The 18820-nt window shown below is 39.3% G+C and overlaps 3 protein-coding genes across 5 annotated transcripts in view; 1 reads left to right on the top strand and 2 right to left on the bottom strand.

Moving 5' to 3' along the window:
- Nucleotides 1-7011, bottom strand: part of LOC132701084 (uncharacterized) — a 34844-nt gene extending 27833 nt beyond the window's left edge. For both annotated transcript variants that reach the window (XM_060668756.1, XM_060668758.1), the window contains exon 1: nt 6877-7011. In XM_060668756.1, coding sequence (XP_060524739.1) covers nt 6877-6924 — 48 coding nt within the window. In that variant the 5' untranslated portion in view covers nt 6925-7011. The remainder of the gene's footprint in view (nt 1-6876) is intronic.
- Nucleotides 7012-7182: 171 nt separating this feature from the next.
- LOC132701087 (uncharacterized) lies at nt 7183-11951 on the bottom strand. The gene is made up of 3 exons (XM_060668763.1): nt 11722-11951; nt 7595-7961; nt 7183-7543 (listed from the first exon to the last, which is right to left on the bottom strand). The coding sequence occupies exons 1-3, from the start codon at nt 11816-11818 to the stop codon at nt 7459-7461; spliced, it is 549 nt and encodes a 182-aa protein (XP_060524746.1). The 5' UTR covers nt 11819-11951; the 3' UTR covers nt 7183-7458.
- On the top strand, nt 7956-16346 carry LOC132701085 (nucleoside diphosphate kinase homolog 5-like). Of its 2 annotated transcripts, none has more exons than XM_060668759.1 (5): nt 7956-8301; nt 14628-14722; nt 15173-15460; nt 15685-15940; nt 16144-16346. In XM_060668759.1, exons 1-5 carry the CDS (start codon nt 8235-8237, stop codon nt 16344-16346), a joined length of 909 nt encoding a protein of 302 aa, XP_060524742.1. In that variant the 5' UTR covers nt 7956-8234. The 2 variants fall into 2 exon arrangements, with proteins under 2 accessions (XP_060524742.1, XP_060524744.1); XM_060668761.1 differs by having other exon boundaries at nt 15685-16031; nt 16144-16270.
- Nucleotides 16347-18820: the final 2474 nt, after the last annotated feature.

Below are 18820 nucleotides of genomic sequence, written 5' to 3' on the forward strand. Positions count from 1 at the left end.
ACCGATAGATCATTAAGCCAATTTTGTTGATAATTTTTATAGGAAATCGAACGCCCTACAAATGCAAACCATTGCAAGGATATCCGAGATTAAAAATTGAAGAATTTAAAGAAAAATAACTTTTATTTCTGAGTGCCAACTACGTTTTGGTCTGGTTAAATTTTTTTTTGTTTTTTCTCTCGTATTTTGTCGAATAAAACCCTATTTATTTAGAGAAATATTTTATACGGCCCCACCTGCCGATTGGGAAAATGGGTTAACAGCTCTGGCGATCTCGTGGTGACACGAAGGCCATCAGTCGTAACTTTCCTCCGGGGGGTAAAATAGTAATGGTACGGTTAGGGGGGCGGGGGTCGTGGCATTCGGAGTCCGTCTCCGCCATGCCCTACCTTACCCGCAAACCATCGGAAGGTGGGGGAGGGGGTGTACCCGCCTGCGACAGTATTCGTGTCTCGAAAGCATTTTCGCGAATCAAGCCTGTTTTCGTCGAACCGATCGTTACGTGTATACGGGGTGGCCCATTATCGACGAAGGACGCCGCCCGTGCCCGTGATTAAAGCGTCGCTCGTCAAACTCGTTGATATCTCGATATAATTCGCATAAAAATTATGTCGCAACCATGGAAATGTTCGAATAATATAAGGAAAATAAATTGGGTAATACGAGGGAATATAAGGAAATACAGGGCTCTGTTTAGATAATACTATATAATAAAATATAAAGAAAAGCAGGATAATACGAGGAAATATAGGAAAATATTTGGGTGATACGAGGAAATAGAGAGAAATATGGAGTGAAATATTTGGGTAATACGTAGAAATATAGGGAAATACAGGGCACCATTTAGATAATACGAGGGAATATAAAGAAAAACAGGGTATTATGTTTAATATGGAAAATAAATGGAAATATTTGAATAATACGAATGAACATAGGGAAAAACAAAAAAATATTTGGGTGATATGGGTAAATTAGAGAAATATTTGGGTATAGGAAAATAAGAGGAAATATACGAAAATACTAGGAAATATTTGGGTAATACGAGGAAATATAGGGAAAAACAAACATAGGAAAATAATGGCAATACTTAGATAATGCGAGAGAATATATGGAAAAACTGAAAAATATTTGTGTAATATGGGGAAATATAAGGAAAAAAATGTTTAGGTAATAGCAAAGAATATAATGAAAAACAAATCTAGGGAATATCGGGAAAAACAGGGTAATACGAGATATGGAAATATTTGTATAATACGAAAGAAAGCAGGGAACACAGGAAAATGTTTAAGTAATACGAGGAAATATAGGGAAATTATACGGAAATATTTGCGAAATACGAACAAATATTGGGAAATTTAGAGAAATATTTGGATAATACGGGGAATATAGGGAAGTACAGGGCAATATTTAGATAATACGCGGGAATATAAATAAAAACAGGATAATACGAGGAATTATCGGAGATTACAAGAAAATATTTGGGTAATACGAGGAAATATAGCTAAATACAAGGATTCTTTTTTGTAATGCGATGAAATATAGGTAAATATAGGGCACTATTTAGATAATACGAGGGAATAATATGGAAAACAGGGTAATACGAAGAAATAAAGGGAAATATTTGGATAATAAGAGGCAATATAGGGAAATACAGGGCAATATTTAGATAATACGAAGGAATATAGAGAAAAACACGATAAGACGAAGAAATGCAGCGCCAAATAAAAGAAAGATTTTTGTAATACGGTGAAATATAGGTAAATTCAGGGCACTATTTAGATAATACGAGAAAAAAATATGGAAAACAGGGTAATGAGAAAAAATATAGGGTATATGAGGATATATTTGGATAATATAAGGCAATATAGGGAAATATATGGTAATATTTAGATGATACAAAGGAATATATAGAAAAAAAAAAGTAAAATACGAGGAAATCACGGAAAATACAGGAAAATATTTGTGTAATATGAAGAAATATAACTAAATACAAGGTATATATAGATATATAGGAAAATATAAGGAAATTTATTGGAGGCAATATAGGGGAAATATAGGGTGATATTTATATAATATAATAATAATATATAAAATACCAGGGAATTTAGGGAAAATAATTGGGTAATACGAGGGAAATCATAACGAAATATTTGGATAATACCTGGAAATATGAGGAAATTCAGTGCACTATTAAGATAATACGAGGGCATATAAAGAAAAACAGAGGAAATATAAGAAAAAATAGGGAAATATTTGAGTAATACGAGGAACTATGGGGAAATTATGCGGAAATATGTAGAGAAATGTTTGGGTAACGCGGGGAAACGTGAGGAAATATTAACGCGGGGAAAATTTCACCGGTCGCGTTCGAGAAAAATCGACGGAGCGCGCGAAACCAGCGAGAGAGAGCCGATACATATCAAATTTCGCGTTTAATTACGACGGAGAGTAACAAAGCGGGCAGTTTTTAATGGCCGCCGCGGACATATATATATGTATATAATATGAAAGCTGCAGTTCGAAAATATATTATAAAACGAGCGTTTTAATGGATCGAAATTTATCGCTTCGGTCGCCTCGCCGAGATTTCACTTCCCGCCGAATGCATCTGCGAAACAATTACGCCAGCAATAATAATAATAATAATAATAATAATAACAATGGCGGTCTAGCGGAAACCCGAGCCCCGCGGTCCGCGATGTTTTACGTAATCGACGGCGAAAACCTCTCTTCTCTCTCTCTACGTGTGTGCGGTGACACACAAAATCGATGCCGGGTTATAAGATTACAATAAGCCCCGGAGTCGTTCGTTTATTTAATTACGTATTTAAACGTGGAGTTTACGATAGCCACGTTGCGCGGCACGAGACGCCATTTTTTAAGCGATACCCTCGAGGATGTACGAGGGTCGCTTGAAAAGTCTCCAACAATGGTATATAGTGCTGTCGCGACTAGAAGGCGTATACTTCGACCAGAAATATAGTGCTTTTACAACCGACCCCGTGATTAATTTTGCATACTGTTTATTACTCCAAAACTGCAGCCCCCTTCGGGTTAAATATACAACGTTATATAGTTTATAGTGTACTACTATCACTACTATATATTTATACTGCGACCAGAAATATAGTACGTTTATAAAAAGGAAATGAAAAAGAATGTTTTAAACAAATTAAAAAATACGCAGGTATATCTGCAAGAATGACTTAAAACTTTCTCTTTAGTTGTAAATAATTTCTACAGTAGATGAAATATTATTACAAATTTCTTATCAAATTCCATTACAAGGGCTTTTAAAACTGTCTTGCCATATCTTAAATCGATAAGGAAATCTGAAAAGGTTTTCACCTTGGTTTTAAACTGGTACAACTTCAACTGTATTTCGCCATGAGTTTTACATAATGCCGCAAAAAGTTACAATGTTATTATTGCTGCGGTAATTTTACAAGATTATAGTCTAAAGTCTCCAACAAGTTTTTACCACCACTACATATTTATACTTGGACCAATTTTTCAATTTAATTTGATTTAAATAATACAAGCAACGCAACAACTCTGTTTAAGTCAATCAATCTTTTTTATGCAGTTCTTTTAGGGTTAGAACACTACTTACTTTATAAGCGTCGTAGATTATTATATTATATGAATAAATATATATAATAAATAAATAGCCACGATTGGACACACGAAACGCCATTTTAAGCGATACACTCGAGGATATACGAGAGTCACTTGAAAAGTTTGCGATCTAACAACGGTACAAGACCTGTATTCTTAAAATTTTGTTTTATTTTTCTACACAGTGGCCCTAAACATATGCTTTTTTCGGAGTAGGTTGCCCCTTCGCAGTCCATTGATTTTTTTGAAAAAATCATGAATTTTTGCAACTGCTTCCTCAGCGTCACTAGAATCGACTTTCAGCGCTTTTGCTCTTGTACACTCCGATATGGGGAACAGGATAAGGATAAAAACAGGGGTTGAAAATTGGTATTTTTCTTCAAACATTACAAAATGCCGAAGCACAAAGTGTATATTATTATGTTATTTGGCTTATTTCGCGGGTTCTACTGTTTATTTGTGATGATATTTCTACGTGATTTTAAATTAAAAAAATCAAACGATTCTCGACTAAAAACCACGGGTCCGAAATGGCCGATACTTTGGTCAGCTGACCCTCGTATTTTTATTCCCTTAGTCTCGAGTTTATTATTTTCGGTGTTTTCTAATCTAAAGCCGCCGGACTACGGCGTTTTTCCATTAAATAACCTCTCATTTACGCGGCGTTGCCGTTCTAACATTCGTTTTTACCGCGAAACGTTCGGTTTTTCTGCGGGGAAAACTTTCTCCGACGTTACGATTTCGAATTGGGCAATTATTTTATTGCGACGAGGCGCGACGCATTTTTCCGTGCACTTTCGCCGCAGAACAACAATAAACACGCGCGTATTTGCGTCCGACTCCATCAACGCCACCTTTGGGGGAAAAAATGTTCGATCGCGGCAACGCCGGAGCAACGGAAACCACCGTACAGCTAGCTATCAGATAATATAGTGGCCCTACTACGGTGTAAAAAGTGATGAGCCGCAGGTGGATATGATATTTTCGTAGAGAAGGTGTAGATCCTATGTTGTTGTCATGTTGCCGTAATTTTTCTGAAAAAATTGACTAATTTTCATAAGAAAGCAAAATCAGTCTCTGAAATTCGAATATAATTGGCAACGCCGAGCTAGGTGTGTTTGTGGTCAAAACTTTAAGGAAAAGAATGTGCTTATATACGGGCAAGTGTTGCATTATGTACAAGCTTGGGGCACTCATTAAGTGTTTTAATATTGCACGGAATATCGCAAACACCCTGTACAGTACTTAAATACAAAGTTTTAGCTATCTGTATGGGCTATATCGTCATGTAAAAGAAACTGCCATCTAAAACACAGATTTTAAATTATTGCCAATTTTCAATAATAGGTTGACCCAAAATCAAAAACATGGGCGTCTCATTTAAAAAAAAAATGAATATTGCAAGTTGTAACGTACACGCATAGTAGGCCCACCTGGACGTAGCATCGTAGGCCCAGAACGCTGTGTCGGTACTGACGCGAGTGTCAGTCGGCAACGGGTTGATACAGAGATTTTACCGCGTATAACCGTTTAAATTCTGTTTTCATCCCAACAAACTGTTCCTACCCACTTTTATAATAATGAATACCGTTTGCTTGAGTGCGGGTTGTGACTCTATAGTAACAAAGTGGAGTTTTTTTAAAAATGTCCTTTAATTTAAGACACCCTGTGTAATTTTAAAATACCTAGTCATCGCAGATCGTCAGAGGGAAGTCTTCTAAAAATGTGTTGCATAAAAAATATATAATCTCAATTTCTATCTAAACTACACAAAATTCGAATAAGTAGTTTCCATAAGTTACCTTGATTTTTGGACACCCTGTATATACAAAAAATAAATAATTTTAAAATTTAAACCAAAAAACTTTGGTATGCACTTTTTTTCTTCTAAAATCAGTAGTTCCTGAGAAAGGTACAGGCCCCTAATGAAGTCGCACTGAGGTGGCTTTTATTTGACGAAAATCCAATTAACATTTATTTTTATACGCCCTTTTATGTTCGTTAATGGGTTTCTTAAATGTTTTTCCTGTTTGTCCGATATAAATTTTGGAACAAGATCCACATTTCAACTTTTAGACTCCGGATATTTGAGTTTTTCGTAATTTAGTTTTCTTGTTTTTTAGAAAACGTCCTTGGTGTTTTCAGTTTTAAAAGCAATATTAATACCAAATTTAGATAGATTTCTCGAAATATTCTTGTTACTTTCGAAAATCGATGAAATCGAATTTCTCGAAAGTATCTGCGCCCGTATAAAAATTTTAAATCTCGGTAACGGTAAGTCCTACGGGATCGTCGTTGGTACAGAAATGATCACCGTCGAAAAAAAAATTTTTTTGTCTGTCCGTACTCCGTTCTCGTCTTTTGGTTTTTGCTGAATATCTTCCGAACCTTTGGAGTTACAAAATTGAAATTTTCCTCCTTTTTAACCTTATACAAGGAACATAAGCTTATATGAAATAGCCCTGATCCGACGCCGGTATCCATCTTTTTTTCGCGATTTCCGACTGTTTTTTAGACCTTACTATGAAACACGATAAGCGTCCGAAACTTGAAGCAATCGACTTCATATTTGGCACATCTATGCAGCTTTTCCTTACGTAATCATTTAAAAAGCAAAAAACTAAATTTGTTGGAAGCTATGGAGGTTATCAAAATGGGATATTCGAATTTATTACTTAATGACCAATTAGATTTAAATGCGTCTCCGTTGTTTAATTTAAATGTATAAAACTATACCTTTAATTAAAATCTATTACTAAGTGCCCACCCTGTACGTACCGTGAGCGGCAGGTTCCTTCCGGAAGTGGGATCTGGCACAGCCGCTCACCCGTTCAGTTTATTACATACTTTTTTGCGACCGTTACGTTTGTGTGTGTGCGTGTGTGTGTAACCGACAGTCACCATTAGCGATAATTATTTGGCCCCATCGGAAGTTAACCAACGCGCGAAGAAGCGGCCAATTAAATTTATACGCGCCGCGAACTCACAGTATAATTTCCCCCATCCCGGTCGGTCGGTTGCGAAAATTAAAAAAAAACATCAGCTTTTCTGTTTTTCGACTTCGTCGCCCCTCATTGTGTAATTGTTAACGCAGACCTTGGCGATAGCACAGAAAAAACCGACGTTAGTCACGTATCGTTTACACGATTTCCCGTCTTCCACGTTCGAAACGGAGACTCGGGGCACCCAATTGTTTCGCGGAACACCGTGACCCACAGACTAGAGGGTTCACGTAGTAAACAGTTGCACTTCACTTACCGTGTAAAGGAATGAGGTCTGGTTCTCGTCGTAGTAAACCCTGTTCATGTTCAATATCACTTCGAATTGTTCAGCGTCAGTTTTCACGATCGGAAGGCTGTCATCCTCGACGATACCGCACTGAACAAGGTCAGCGGAGGCGTCATTATACGGGTTAATTAGATGGAACGGGAGGGCCGTGCGGCCTCGATCACACACTTGCCGCGTTCCCGCGGGATCGCCGTCAATTTCCACATAGCAGACATGCCAGGATTGCGAAAAACAACACGGGAACACTGAGCCCACTCGAACGGTGAGTCATTCGCGACAACACAGGCACAGACAAAGCGAGGCGGTTGGAACGCGCGTTCGGAGACCACTGAAGCGCAGAGAGAACGTCGATTTGGAAACTCGCAGGTAAAGCACGGCACACACGACGCACGAAACTGGAAGAAATTCGGCGGATATAATTTTCCCGGCGACTCTTAAAAGTGAAAATATAACGAAATGAAACCAAGAAAATTAAAAACAAGTCCCTAATTTATTATGTCACATTAACTTTAGCCATTTAACAACGACAGACGCTGCAAAGTGTCGTGTCTGTCAGGCTTTACGTTGACGCGTTCGGAGCTCGGTTGCGGTCGGGTGACATCTGGCGAACGGATACGCAACGACGTACTGCAGAAACCTTTAATGGCGATCGCAATTACCGGTGATCTTTTTCAAATCGAAAACGCACTCGAACAGATCCCGTATTGCTTCCGTTTGCGACTCGAAGGGTTCGGTCTCCGACAGCGCGGCCGCGGCGTGTTTCACGGAAGCCACACTTTTCGAAAAGTCTTCGAGAAGGCGCCGCCGCAACGTATCGTTTTTACGCCCCCTATCGGCGAATATTTTCTTGAAAAAAGCTCTAGGTTTCGAGACGGCCGCACCACTCGGAGCTTCGGGATCGACGAAGGACACGACAACGGGTACGGCGGCCCCCGCCACCCCCGGCCGGTCGCATTCGCACGATATATGATTGCAGCGTTTGTTGGTCGCGTCGTCTCCGACGGTTTCCTTGGGTAAGGACGGTCGATGGAGGGCGGCGCCCGTCGCCGCGCGGTCTGACAAGAAACGAGGCTGTGAGGGATTTGTTTCCGGCATGGGTTTCGATGACGGTACGTTTGTCGAACGCTAAATAACGCGGAAAACCTCGAAATGCATACCGCAGTAGTTAAGTCCGACCATAGAAGTTGTTGGGCGTGCGGCCTAACTAAATATGGCGGAGATACGATCCCATGGAAAAAGAAGAAGAACTAACCTTGATGCGGCTGTTCAGGTAGTTTTTAATTTATTTTAATTTCGTTTTAATATTGAGATGACTGAACGAGAGGAATATGGAGGAAAACGTGCAACGCCAGAACGAACAATTGAATACTTCTGCAGTAATTCCGCTCGATGCAGGTTAGTTTCTGTTGCAATACTCCATGATAGTAGTATGTGCCATAGTTGTGTTTTTGCTACAAAAATGATAACCAATTGGAAAACTCGATGTGTTTGCCGTTAAAAACCATAAGAACGTGCCTATACAGGGGATAAGTGTGACCTTATGTACAAGTTAATTTAAATGTCTTAGAGGTGGTTTGTGTATGTTATACTCACAACACTCGTATCATTTCTGCTTTCTACATTTTGCTCTGTCACCGAATCACAGCAAATGTGGCGGATATGAGGACCTAAGAATTTGTCAGTGTCATTGGTTAAAAACCCTATTGGCCAAAAATAGAGGTGGACATCCGAATTTTAGTTTTTTGCTGTGGAATCGTATTATTATATCGAAAAATTGCTTATTGACCGATTGTGGAGTATATAAATATAGATAAAGGAAGAGAAAAATATACGTTTCAATTGCGTTAATGTTTAAAATAGAGCACAAATATATCAAATAGAGAAAAGTAAGTTTTAGTAAATTAATTTGCTTTTTCAAGTAGGATAATGTACTCTTTTTTTCCAGTCAGTCGTTCTGAAACTACTTAACAATAGTTTTTCTGTATGGTCTTCAGTGGTTAGTTTTCAAGCTGGTTTATATCAATTATTTTGATTGGGAATTTTATGCCAGTTTTAGCGGAAGATGTAATTTTGATAATTTCTTCTTCTTCTTCAACACACAACCAACATATGTTCTGTGACCTTTTGTTACCTGATAGAAATTACCTATATTTAAACTATTTATTTTTTGAAATTAGTAAAATATATTTTGTCCATATAAGTGGACTTGGTCTGATGATTTTAAAAATTGAACTGAGTTGGCTTTTCAAAATAAATAAGAACTAAAAGTTCAGATTTGACAATGATATGACAATTGTTTCGACAACACCGTGTCTTTATCAAATGTTCTTAGTTCTTATTTATTTTGATAAATGGATTTTCATCGAGTAAAAGCCACCTCAGTTCAAGTGTTGGCTTTTACTTTATGAAAATCCATTTAAGAAAATAAATAAGAACTAAAAAATCAGCTTTTTACGAAATTATATATATATTCACATGACGATTGTTTATCAAATGTAATATTTACAAACTACCTGCTACTATATATACCGAAAAATGACAATAAAACCATAATTAATGTTGTTGTGAGAATTTAAGTTTAATAATGGAGAAGTATTTAAATCTAATTGATCGTTAAGCAATATATTTGAATGTCTCGTTTTGTTAATCTACATGGCTTCCAATAAATTTAATTTTCTACTTTTTGTGGCTGTATATCAAAATATCAAAATCGTCGTCAAAAATGTGTTTTTCTGTGTTTAAGTGAAGATTTTAGGCAGTCGATGCCCTATTTACTAAAGGCCTCTCTAAGCCTGAAGCTATTATATAAATAACTCAGACAAGGAATCAAAGCGGAGTGTGGTGTAGTATTAGTATTGAATGTGTTTTTAATTTGATTGTAATATTTCCATTGTTGTTCCAACTTTTTCAAATTCTTACTAGCCCTTATAAGATAAGATGTTGTTTAGCTGTAAATTTACTTAAAAACTAATGTTTTTTTAAAATAATGTTTTTTTTAGCAATGTTTTGTAGTCGTATTTTTATTGTGAGTTTGCTTGTAAAAGAAACATAGTGATGTTTAGTTTATTTTGAATGTGCGAAACCAAATGCCTTTTTATTGTAAATTAACCTGTATTTGTTGTCGTTTGTTGTATTGACCTTTTGCAATTTGGCCATCGTATTTCATTCACTAACTGAAGATTGGCTTATTTAAATTAATCATATCGGCCCCTTCAAAAAGTTATATTACAAAGACAAGTATTTACTAACAGTTATGAATCTACAACCGCCGAAATTATATTCTTATATTCAGTATTCCATCCATGGATGTAAAAGATTTGGTAGATTTCACCCTAACTCGGAAACAGGTTAACCCATTGGTGAAATAAGATTTATTAGATTGGTTAATAGTATCTTTAGACCAAATTTATTTTCAATTTAATGGATAGATTTACATCTCTAAGGAAGGTGTCATAATGGGAAACCCACTTAGTTCTTTGTTAATCGAGATTTTTATGGATAATTTGCGAAATATCATACTAGAACATCCTTTAAGTAAAAGTTTTCTATGGTGGATGATGTCTTTGCTTGCTTTGTTGGAACGCATAGACAACTGAATTATTTTTTAAATTATATTAACTCAATGCATAATCGTATAAAATTCACTATCTAGATTGAACATGATAACTCTATTAGTTTTTTAGACTTAACTGTTACGAAAACGCGAAACAAATTAGATTTTTCCATTTACCATAAACTTTCACACACGGACACAGTCATACATAACAGCTCGAATCACCCTTATGCACACAAAATGGCTGCATTTCACTCTTTTATATACAGACGTCTTAATACGCCACTCTCAATAGAAAATTACAGCAAAGAACTTAATGTTATTCAACAAATTGCACTGAACAACGGCTACAATCTGTCCCTTACCCATAAAATTATAAATAAAAATCAAATCCAGAGAACAGTAAGCTCTATTTATCCGAAAAATAGGTTTCAGAACTAAAAACACAATAGGAAAATTTTTAAAAAACAATAAAACGAAATGTCCAAAATCTCAGGTGTCTACAGGTTGAAATGCGGATCTTGTCCTAAAATTTCTATTGGACAAATAGATAGATCCTTCAAGAAACGCATTAACGAACATAAAAGAGCGTTTAAAAACAGTAGTCTAGATTCTAATTATGCTACACACTTAAACAGAGAAAAACACATTTTTAATATTTTACATACAGCCACAAAAAGTAGAAAATTAAATTTATCGGAAGCCATGGAGATTAACAAAATGAGAAATTCAAATGTATTGCTTAACGATCAATTAGATTTAAATACCTCGCCTTTGTTGAACTTAAATTCTCACAACAACATTAATTAAGGTTTTATAGTCATTTTTCGGTATATATAGTAGCAGGTAGTTTGTAAATATTAAATTTAATAAACAATTGTCATGTGAAAATATATAATTTCGTGAAAATCTGAACTTTTAGTTCTTATTTATTTTGCTACACCTCGGTTCGATTATATTACCACTTTGCTACAAAATTTACATGTAGATTTATGTAGATATCTACCAAGAATTTTTATATGACATTATGGCGTACTTGGAAATAAAGTTTCTCGAAAAAACGTTTTAAAATTCAAGATGTCAATGGCGTCGCCCTCTGGTGGCCGATTTACTTCATTTACTCAATGATATCACTACGGACCTTTTCGCGTTGACTCACCGGTTGTTTTCAGCGGTCGATTTATTTTTTCAATGTTTTTTTGCTCGAAATGTCGTCATTTTCGCGTCGGACCAAACGTACCGTCCTTTCCGCCTTCGGTTACCGCTTGTCGACCCCTTGAACGATTCCGCTATAGATATCTCGTCCTCCGAATCGCTCGCTTCGTCCGCGACGTTCGTCGGGTGTTTTTTCGAATCCATACGTACCACGGGCAATTTCGACGAAAGTCAGTGTCAGTTTTGACGTCCCCCGACAAAAAAAAATGGACGCCGACAAACGGTACGAGGACAAGGAAGCCCAGACCGTGATCAAAGTTTACCCGTTCGCGTTAGATGAGGCATATTTCGAGGCTAAAGTGACGAGCGACAAGAAATTCGGCACGGTGCTGTCGTTCGACGCGCACAAAGACAACAGACAGTTCTACAGCATGCTGCAGTACTGCCCTTATCAGGACATTCAGGAAAATAGCGTGAGGATCGTGGATTTGCCGCGGAAAACGCGCCTGACGTTCGTCGAACCCAACGAACTGATCGAGGAAAAGCTGACGAGGCTTTCCCTGGGCGACGACGACGCGGTCGCGGAGATCTGCGTCGATCTGATCGCGCGCCTGCGCACCGAAACGAGAATGACAAGCGTCAGCGACGCGGAAACGCAGACGGATTTGACGGTAAGGCCTTTCCTGCCGGAAGAGCCGCGCGTCGCCAAAGTTTTTTACGCCACCGGCGTCCAAACTAATTCCGCGTGTTGCCGCCTTTCCCCGTGACGTAACTGATGACGTGCTCCTTAATTTTTTTCAGCCGACTCGCTGCGCGGACGTATCGAACGCGCGAGACCCGTCCGAATAAGATAGAAACGATATTAAAACGAATTTTGATTGTTTTATTTCGGCGATTACGCGAAATTGTCGCGGCAATGGGCGAGCGGCCCTTGGCGCTCTGCCCAACGCGTCGTAAATTTTTTAAAATACTTGCGACGCAGGAGGAATAGAAGATTTGTAAATTTGTAAATAGCAACCTAATACGATTGCCCAATCCCATAAGACATACGTTCGCTGAAATTATCGATCGCACGTGGTCGCTTGTGGCGTAAGCGAAGTCCCCTAACGGTTTTTGTTTTTGTTGTGTAAACCGTTGTATTTTGTGTTCTTTGAACAATTAAAATAATTCAAACTAGTGAGTAGTGCGCTTATGGTTGTGTTAATTGTATTTCTGTAAAAAAAACTTGGACAAAACAGTGTTTTTAAGCTTTAACAAATACTTTAAAATTGTATGTGCTTGAGTGGCGAGAACTGAGAAAAACAGTATTTTTAACCTTAAACAAAGACTTAAAAGTTTTGTGTTCGTGCTGCTTTTTAGCGGTGTTATTAGAAGGTAAGCTAAAAATATTACACATAATAATATAGGTAAAGGTAAGAAATACATTTCTTTTACCTTTTTCAGTGGGATAAGTTATATCAAAAAATAGGTAGGTATGCCTGGAACGAGATGTGCCATGTGTGGGGCAATAACAACTATTTTGATGAAAAAGCAAGTTCTCGAAAATGTAGTTTTCATCGCTTTCCCGAACGGAAAGATCTAGTATCCCGAACTATTCGGAACGAGTGGATAGTTTGATGTAGAAGAGAGGACAAACTTAATCCAGATAAAAGCTATGTCTGCTCAGTTCATTTTACTGAAAATGATTACGAAAGAGACTTACAAAATGAGTTATTAGTTTTTTTTTTTGAGTAAAACATTAAATTCACCACACAATTTAAATTTTAGGTTTACCTTTAAAAAAGATTATGTATGCTTAATATCCCTAATTCTCTTAAAAAATCCCCATCACGGCAAAACCTCATCCGCTTATCAACAAGACTCTTCCGTCTCTACATTTTAAAATGGACGCATCTTGTCCCCATCCGAGTTTATCTTCTACCCAGAACCCCCTGTGGTAAATGCATCATCACACGTATCTCAAAAGATGAAATCATTTCAAATGTCGAGGAGTCTGCCCTAAAGAAACTGCCCTGTCAAACCACAAAAATCCACAAAAAATTAAAACCTCCCAAATCTAATATTCCAAAGTCTGGACGTATTGTTCTAAAATCTAATCTCGACTACGTAATTCAAAATTTTCGTAACTTAAAAAAAAATCCCCCATCATCTATGGAACGCAACTTTAAATTGGGTCTTCTTCTCTATCGGGATCCGTAACTAACGTATTCTCTAGCAAAATATCTAGCTTCTATATTAAAATCATTTTTACAGGGAAAACTGATAGTTTCATACTTAATTCGTTTCATTGAAACTCTCAACATCATCTCATATATATTAAATTCCGAGAATCTGGAACCAAACCTCATTTTTATTGAAAAATATTTTATCTTGTAACGGTCAAATTTTTGAATAAACGTTGGGTTCTGTATTATCACTAGTCATCTCGAATATATTTATGGAAGCGTTTGAGAAGAAAGTTCTCTACCAAAATTATAGAAACGCCATGTCGATGATACATTTGTTTGTTATCGACAAAATTACATAAAATCCAACCCAATGTGTGTGGGCGAATGATCCGAGCAAACTGCCCAACTTGGTGTAAAACGTAAAAGAAGTAGACCCAGCGCGCCGGGCGCGGATGTAGTCTGTGGCGTCTATCAAACGTCAGCCAGTGCTTCCTAGATTTTCGAGTATTGCGTTTATGATACTTACGTGCTTTGTAGTTTGTAAACCAAAACGAACCTTTGGGCGGCGCTGTGCGGTACGTTCCATGAGCGAAATCCATGCGGCGGTCGCGAAAAGTTTCGTCTACGCGTGAAACGTCACCCGCGACGACGGAACGCGGCGAAATGCGAGTACGGGATAGGAGAGATCCGCCGGCAGCGGAGCGAGGAAGTAAACCGCATGGAACGCTTTTTTTTTTTCGTCGGGAGAAAACAACGTTTGTTATTGTGCGCCGCGGTTGCCGCGTAATTTTCCGCCGCGCGTCGCGATTGTCAGATGTGTCATTAAAATTTGACTTTCTCGTCAGCGAATTTGACGAACATGGAGGACGGCGGCGAGGCCCGTTTGACGGAGAGCGACGCCGGTTCCGGCAGCAGCATCACGCCCGTCGACTCCGGTACGGTGAGTTAACGCAGAAATCCTCCGGTTTGCGTATACGCCGTACAGGGAAATTTTAATTGTTACGGGCTGCGCGGCGTTACCAGATTTACATTTTTTTTCGATTCATCCAGGAAATGTCGTGAACTTAATTTTGCTTACACTTCTCGTTAAGCAAAGATCGGTGCTCATTGGACTTTAGCCGCAATTATTTGAGATATTTACCATCGCAAATCAAAATTGGTACCACCAGATTTCACACGACCGTAGGTAGGATTTCGAATTAATGAATTACAACTTACTAAAATTGAAAATAGATTTTAATACCTTAGTCATATCTTAGTTCAATCACATCTGGCAACGTCAAAATAAGATTAAGTTGCGTGGCGCCATCTGTGGGGTGCGACGGCGAACCCGGTCGTTATGGCAACGGCCGATAGATGGCGCCGCGGCTAAAAATCGGCTTTCGAGCAGGCAACGGCCGAACCTGTGACGACGGTCCACTATATTTCGCCCGCGAGCACGGCGTCGGGACGCAGCGAGCGCGAGGGTGACTTCGTCGACTATTATTGGCCGTTTTACGCGCGTGACGGCGCCGAAAGGCGCCCGGTCGAGGGGCCGGACTCGTCTTCTTCAAGTAGCGTCGCGTCGTGCGCGGAACACGGCCTGCAACGCACTCTGGCCATCGTGAAACCGGAAGCTTTCCAGTTCAGGGACGTGGTGCTGCGCGCCGTTCGCGAGAGCAGCTTGAAAATCGTCAACGTAAGCACAACGGTTACCGTAACATACACGCTATTCACTCATCCGAAGTGGTTCCGCGTCGTCGTGGTCTGTGGCGACCTGCTTCGCTGTTTTTGTTAATGGGCGAACGGCCTAGGTTGATTTACCTTATGTCACGTTCGGTGCGTAATCTGTCAAAGAGCTAAATCGCAGCGGTCCGTCATTTTGTCCATTGGCCTCGCCTTTATTTCGTTCGTACGTTTTAGGAGAGGGTGGTGCGTTTGACGCCCGAGCAGGTCTCGGAGGTGTACGAGAAGTACTACGGTACCCCCGCGTTTCCGCATCTCGTGGTGAGCGCGAGTCTGTCGCCGGTGTTGGTGCTCTCGCTGCAGGGGATCGGCGCGGTCGATGAGTGGGAGCGCGTGATCGGGCCTCGCGGGCCGCTGAGGGCCGAGTGGTTCCTGCCGGCGGCCCCGGACCCGCGAACCGCGCGCAGGGAGAACCGCTACTTTTTCCCGCGAGGTGAGAAACGAGACGTAGCGAATTTCTGGAAAACGCATCCAAAATCTGGGTTTTTCAATATCTTTTTCCTATAAAAAAAATCGTCCCGGTGGTAAGTAAGTTAGGGAATCATGATTTATTTACATATACAACTTTATCTGGGAACGCGTTGCAATATTTACATGGGAAATTGCATCTTGTCTACTTTGTGTGTGTGTGTTAAGATGTGTTGGAGCCGTTGCCCAGGGAACCCCGTACAGTCGGCGACTACGTTTCGACTAGAGTCGGACCCATTCTGCTCGAAGGACTGACCGAGATCGTCCGGGCGAAGCCACTCGATCCAGTGGTGGCGTTGGCTGAGTGGCTGCTGCTGCACAACCCGAACCGGCCCAAGTATCCGTATTCCGTCGCGATGGTACCGACTTAACGGATAAAGAATTTTTTTAAAATATATATACGGATCGCAGTATGAAATTTTTAACCTTATTTATGCTGCGGCTTAAGTTTTAAGCTTTTTGTTTAGTTCTTCGCACAAATTCGTGTAGATGATAGAAAAATGGCGTTTCTGTGGGACCAAATTAATTAATCCGTCGATTTTCGCTAAAGGGCCACTTTGCGTCTTGTTGCCTACAAAAGCTTAAACCGGCGAAATATTATTTGAACGTAATTTCCATATAACCTAAAATCTTTAAAATCCCATTCTTTCGAGTCATTATCTATATTAAGATAAATAATCTAATGCCGAGTAGGGAAAAACTTCATTGCGGCTACAAAATCCCAGTTTGACTGCTAACAGTTTCGAAAAGATACTTTTCACGGTGATTTGACTTCAAACAATTATCTAACAGCTTCGGCTCTTCATGCTTTACTAACCGTGCGTGACTTATTTTTAATTCAAAGTATCCGTGATTCTATGAAAGGGTGAGGTTAATGTTCAAACGCTTATACTTTGACTAATAATTGGCGAGCATGTTTGAAAGTTTATATATCAAATCGTGGCATTGAAGGTTGGCCGGGTGATTGTAGCAATTAGGGCCAACGGAAGCAAAGAAGAAGGTTTAATAGTCTTTGTATTTGGGCAATTTGTTTGCCGAGCTACGCTATTTAAGAATTTTGATTGTCGAAGATGATAAAAAGTCGTTAGCGGCCAGGGCCGTCGGTGGGGTTAGGTGGTTTTGTGGAGTGTGTAGGCATACAATTTTAGGCAACTAAGCGTGGGTCCCTTTTCCCAGGTGTAAAGTGTAAAATCACCTATGAATTATTAATATATATTGTGTTCGGCCGATATAGCCGGTTCAGGCTATATATTACTTTGCTTTTATTTTTTAGGCTCTACGGTTAATTCAAAAAGCATAATGTGATACGACATTAATCATCATTTAATCTACCCTGACGTTCGTCATCTAGTTTGAGGTGTCTGTTAATCCTTTCATAATAATAAAATGTTTTAAGTTTAATTCCAGGTTTCTATGCTACTTCGGTAAAACTGAAATAGTTTGTGGTTGTTTATTATATAAAATAAAAGAATTTCAATTAAGATGAGTGTCTTCCTTTGGACGGTAATTCCTTGAAATAATTATTTCATAGAAAATGGAGGTACACTGAGCATTTAATTCCATCTGTTGTTGCATACTTCAACTAAGGAAAAAAGTAAATTAACGATCTATCAATGCTGGCATCAATTAATTTTAAACCTACAGGTACACGACACAACTAACGCACAATTGGCGCCTGCTTGAATCGATTCCGCGAATTAGTGATAGATGGCGCCACTATCGCTTCACAATTAATTAATTCCACGAGTTGTCGGCAGAAGGCGAAACACAGGCACCTTCGAGTAATTAGTTCCGTATGCCAATGAAAGATGGTCTTGTTATTGTTTCAACTAATTAGTTTAATTTATAAGGACAAATGAGAGTGCAGAGAAGACAACCAGAAAAATTTTAAAACCTTTTAATAGAAATTGCAATTATACTACATAAATGTTCGAGGCCCATCACGAGCACAAAATGATCCAAGCCCCAACCGCGGGGACTCTGTTTTAGGGATCTTTTTCTTGCACCCACCTAAGAATAAGTCAAATCATGCTAGGATAGTTACAAAGCAAACAACTTATGTGCGGGTGTGCATTTAAAGCCCTTCCGTTAACCCGCACTTTCTTCCCTAGACTTTCATCGAAATTCTTCCCATTTCACGTTAAAAGTTTCTTAGTGGTTCCTGACAGTTTCTTCTAAGTTTGTCCAAGATGACCGACGCTACTTTCGTCGCCAATTTTTTGAAAATACTTCTGGGGCCATCGTAATCGGCGGATCATTTAACTAACGTGAGAAACCACGTCCACCATTACAATTTCCTACGATCTGGCGACCTTACTTCTGAGCTTTTCCTATAGGATGAGCTACAAGTCAGACGCGATTCGATTTCCTCATTCTGCAATTGCTTCTTGCACATTTTTTACCGCTCGTCACGATGTTTTCCATCCCGTGGCTTCGAAAATGTGGATCTAAACGGTTTTCCTGATATAAAAGCCTCAATACGAAATACATGTTACACTTTGGCGAGGTTTAACCTAAAAGTTTCTTCTTCTCTTATGAAATCCCGTTGCAGTGGACAGCAGTAGAATTTCCACTATTCCAAATTTAATAAAAAATAACTCGCGCTTTTATCTGGCAAATTTCTCGACAAAATCTTTGCGAACCGAACCAAGGAGCGCGCGTTACGCGGCGATTACGCGAGGCACGGATCGCGGACGACCGACGTTCGGCACGGACCACAGAGTGAACGGCTCGACCTCGGGGTCCGGAGTCGAATTGGCGGGTTCCGGGCGCGGGCCACGGGAGCGGCCCGCCGAAGAACCGGCCACCGCCGCTCAGTTTATCGCGAGTTTCGTCGGGGTGCGGA

The sequence above is a fragment of the Cylas formicarius genome, unplaced genomic scaffold, assembly GCF_029955315.1.
Source record: "Cylas formicarius isolate icCylForm1 unplaced genomic scaffold, icCylForm1.1 PGA_scaffold_4__25_contigs__length_36172078, whole genome shotgun sequence".
Classification (NCBI taxonomy): Eukaryota; Metazoa; Arthropoda; class Insecta; order Coleoptera; family Brentidae; genus Cylas; species Cylas formicarius.

Coding starts and splice junctions, on each gene's coding strand:
- LOC132701085 (XM_060668759.1), top strand. CDS start 8,235: ATGGAGGAAAACGTGCAACGCCAGAACGAACAATTGAATACTTCTGCA. Junction 8,302..14,627: donor AGTAATTCCGCTCGATGCAG/GTTAGTTTCTGT, acceptor CTTTCTCGTCAG/CGAATTTGACGAACATGGAG. Junction 15,941..16,143: donor CCGCTACTTTTTCCCGCGAG/GTGAGAAACGAG, acceptor GTGTGTGTTAAG/ATGTGTTGGAGCCGTTGCCC.
- LOC132701087 (XM_060668763.1), bottom strand. CDS start 11,818: ATGGATTCGAAAAAACACCCGACGAACGTCGCGGACGAAGCGAGCGAT. Junction 7,962..11,721: donor GTTCAAGGGGTCGACAAGCG/GTAACCGAAGGC, acceptor GTTTCTTGTCAG/ACCGCGCGGCGACGGGCGCC. Junction 7,544..7,594: donor GCAATACGGGATCTGTTCGA/GTGCGTTTTCGA, acceptor TCGCCATTAAAG/GTTTCTGCAGTACGTCGTTG.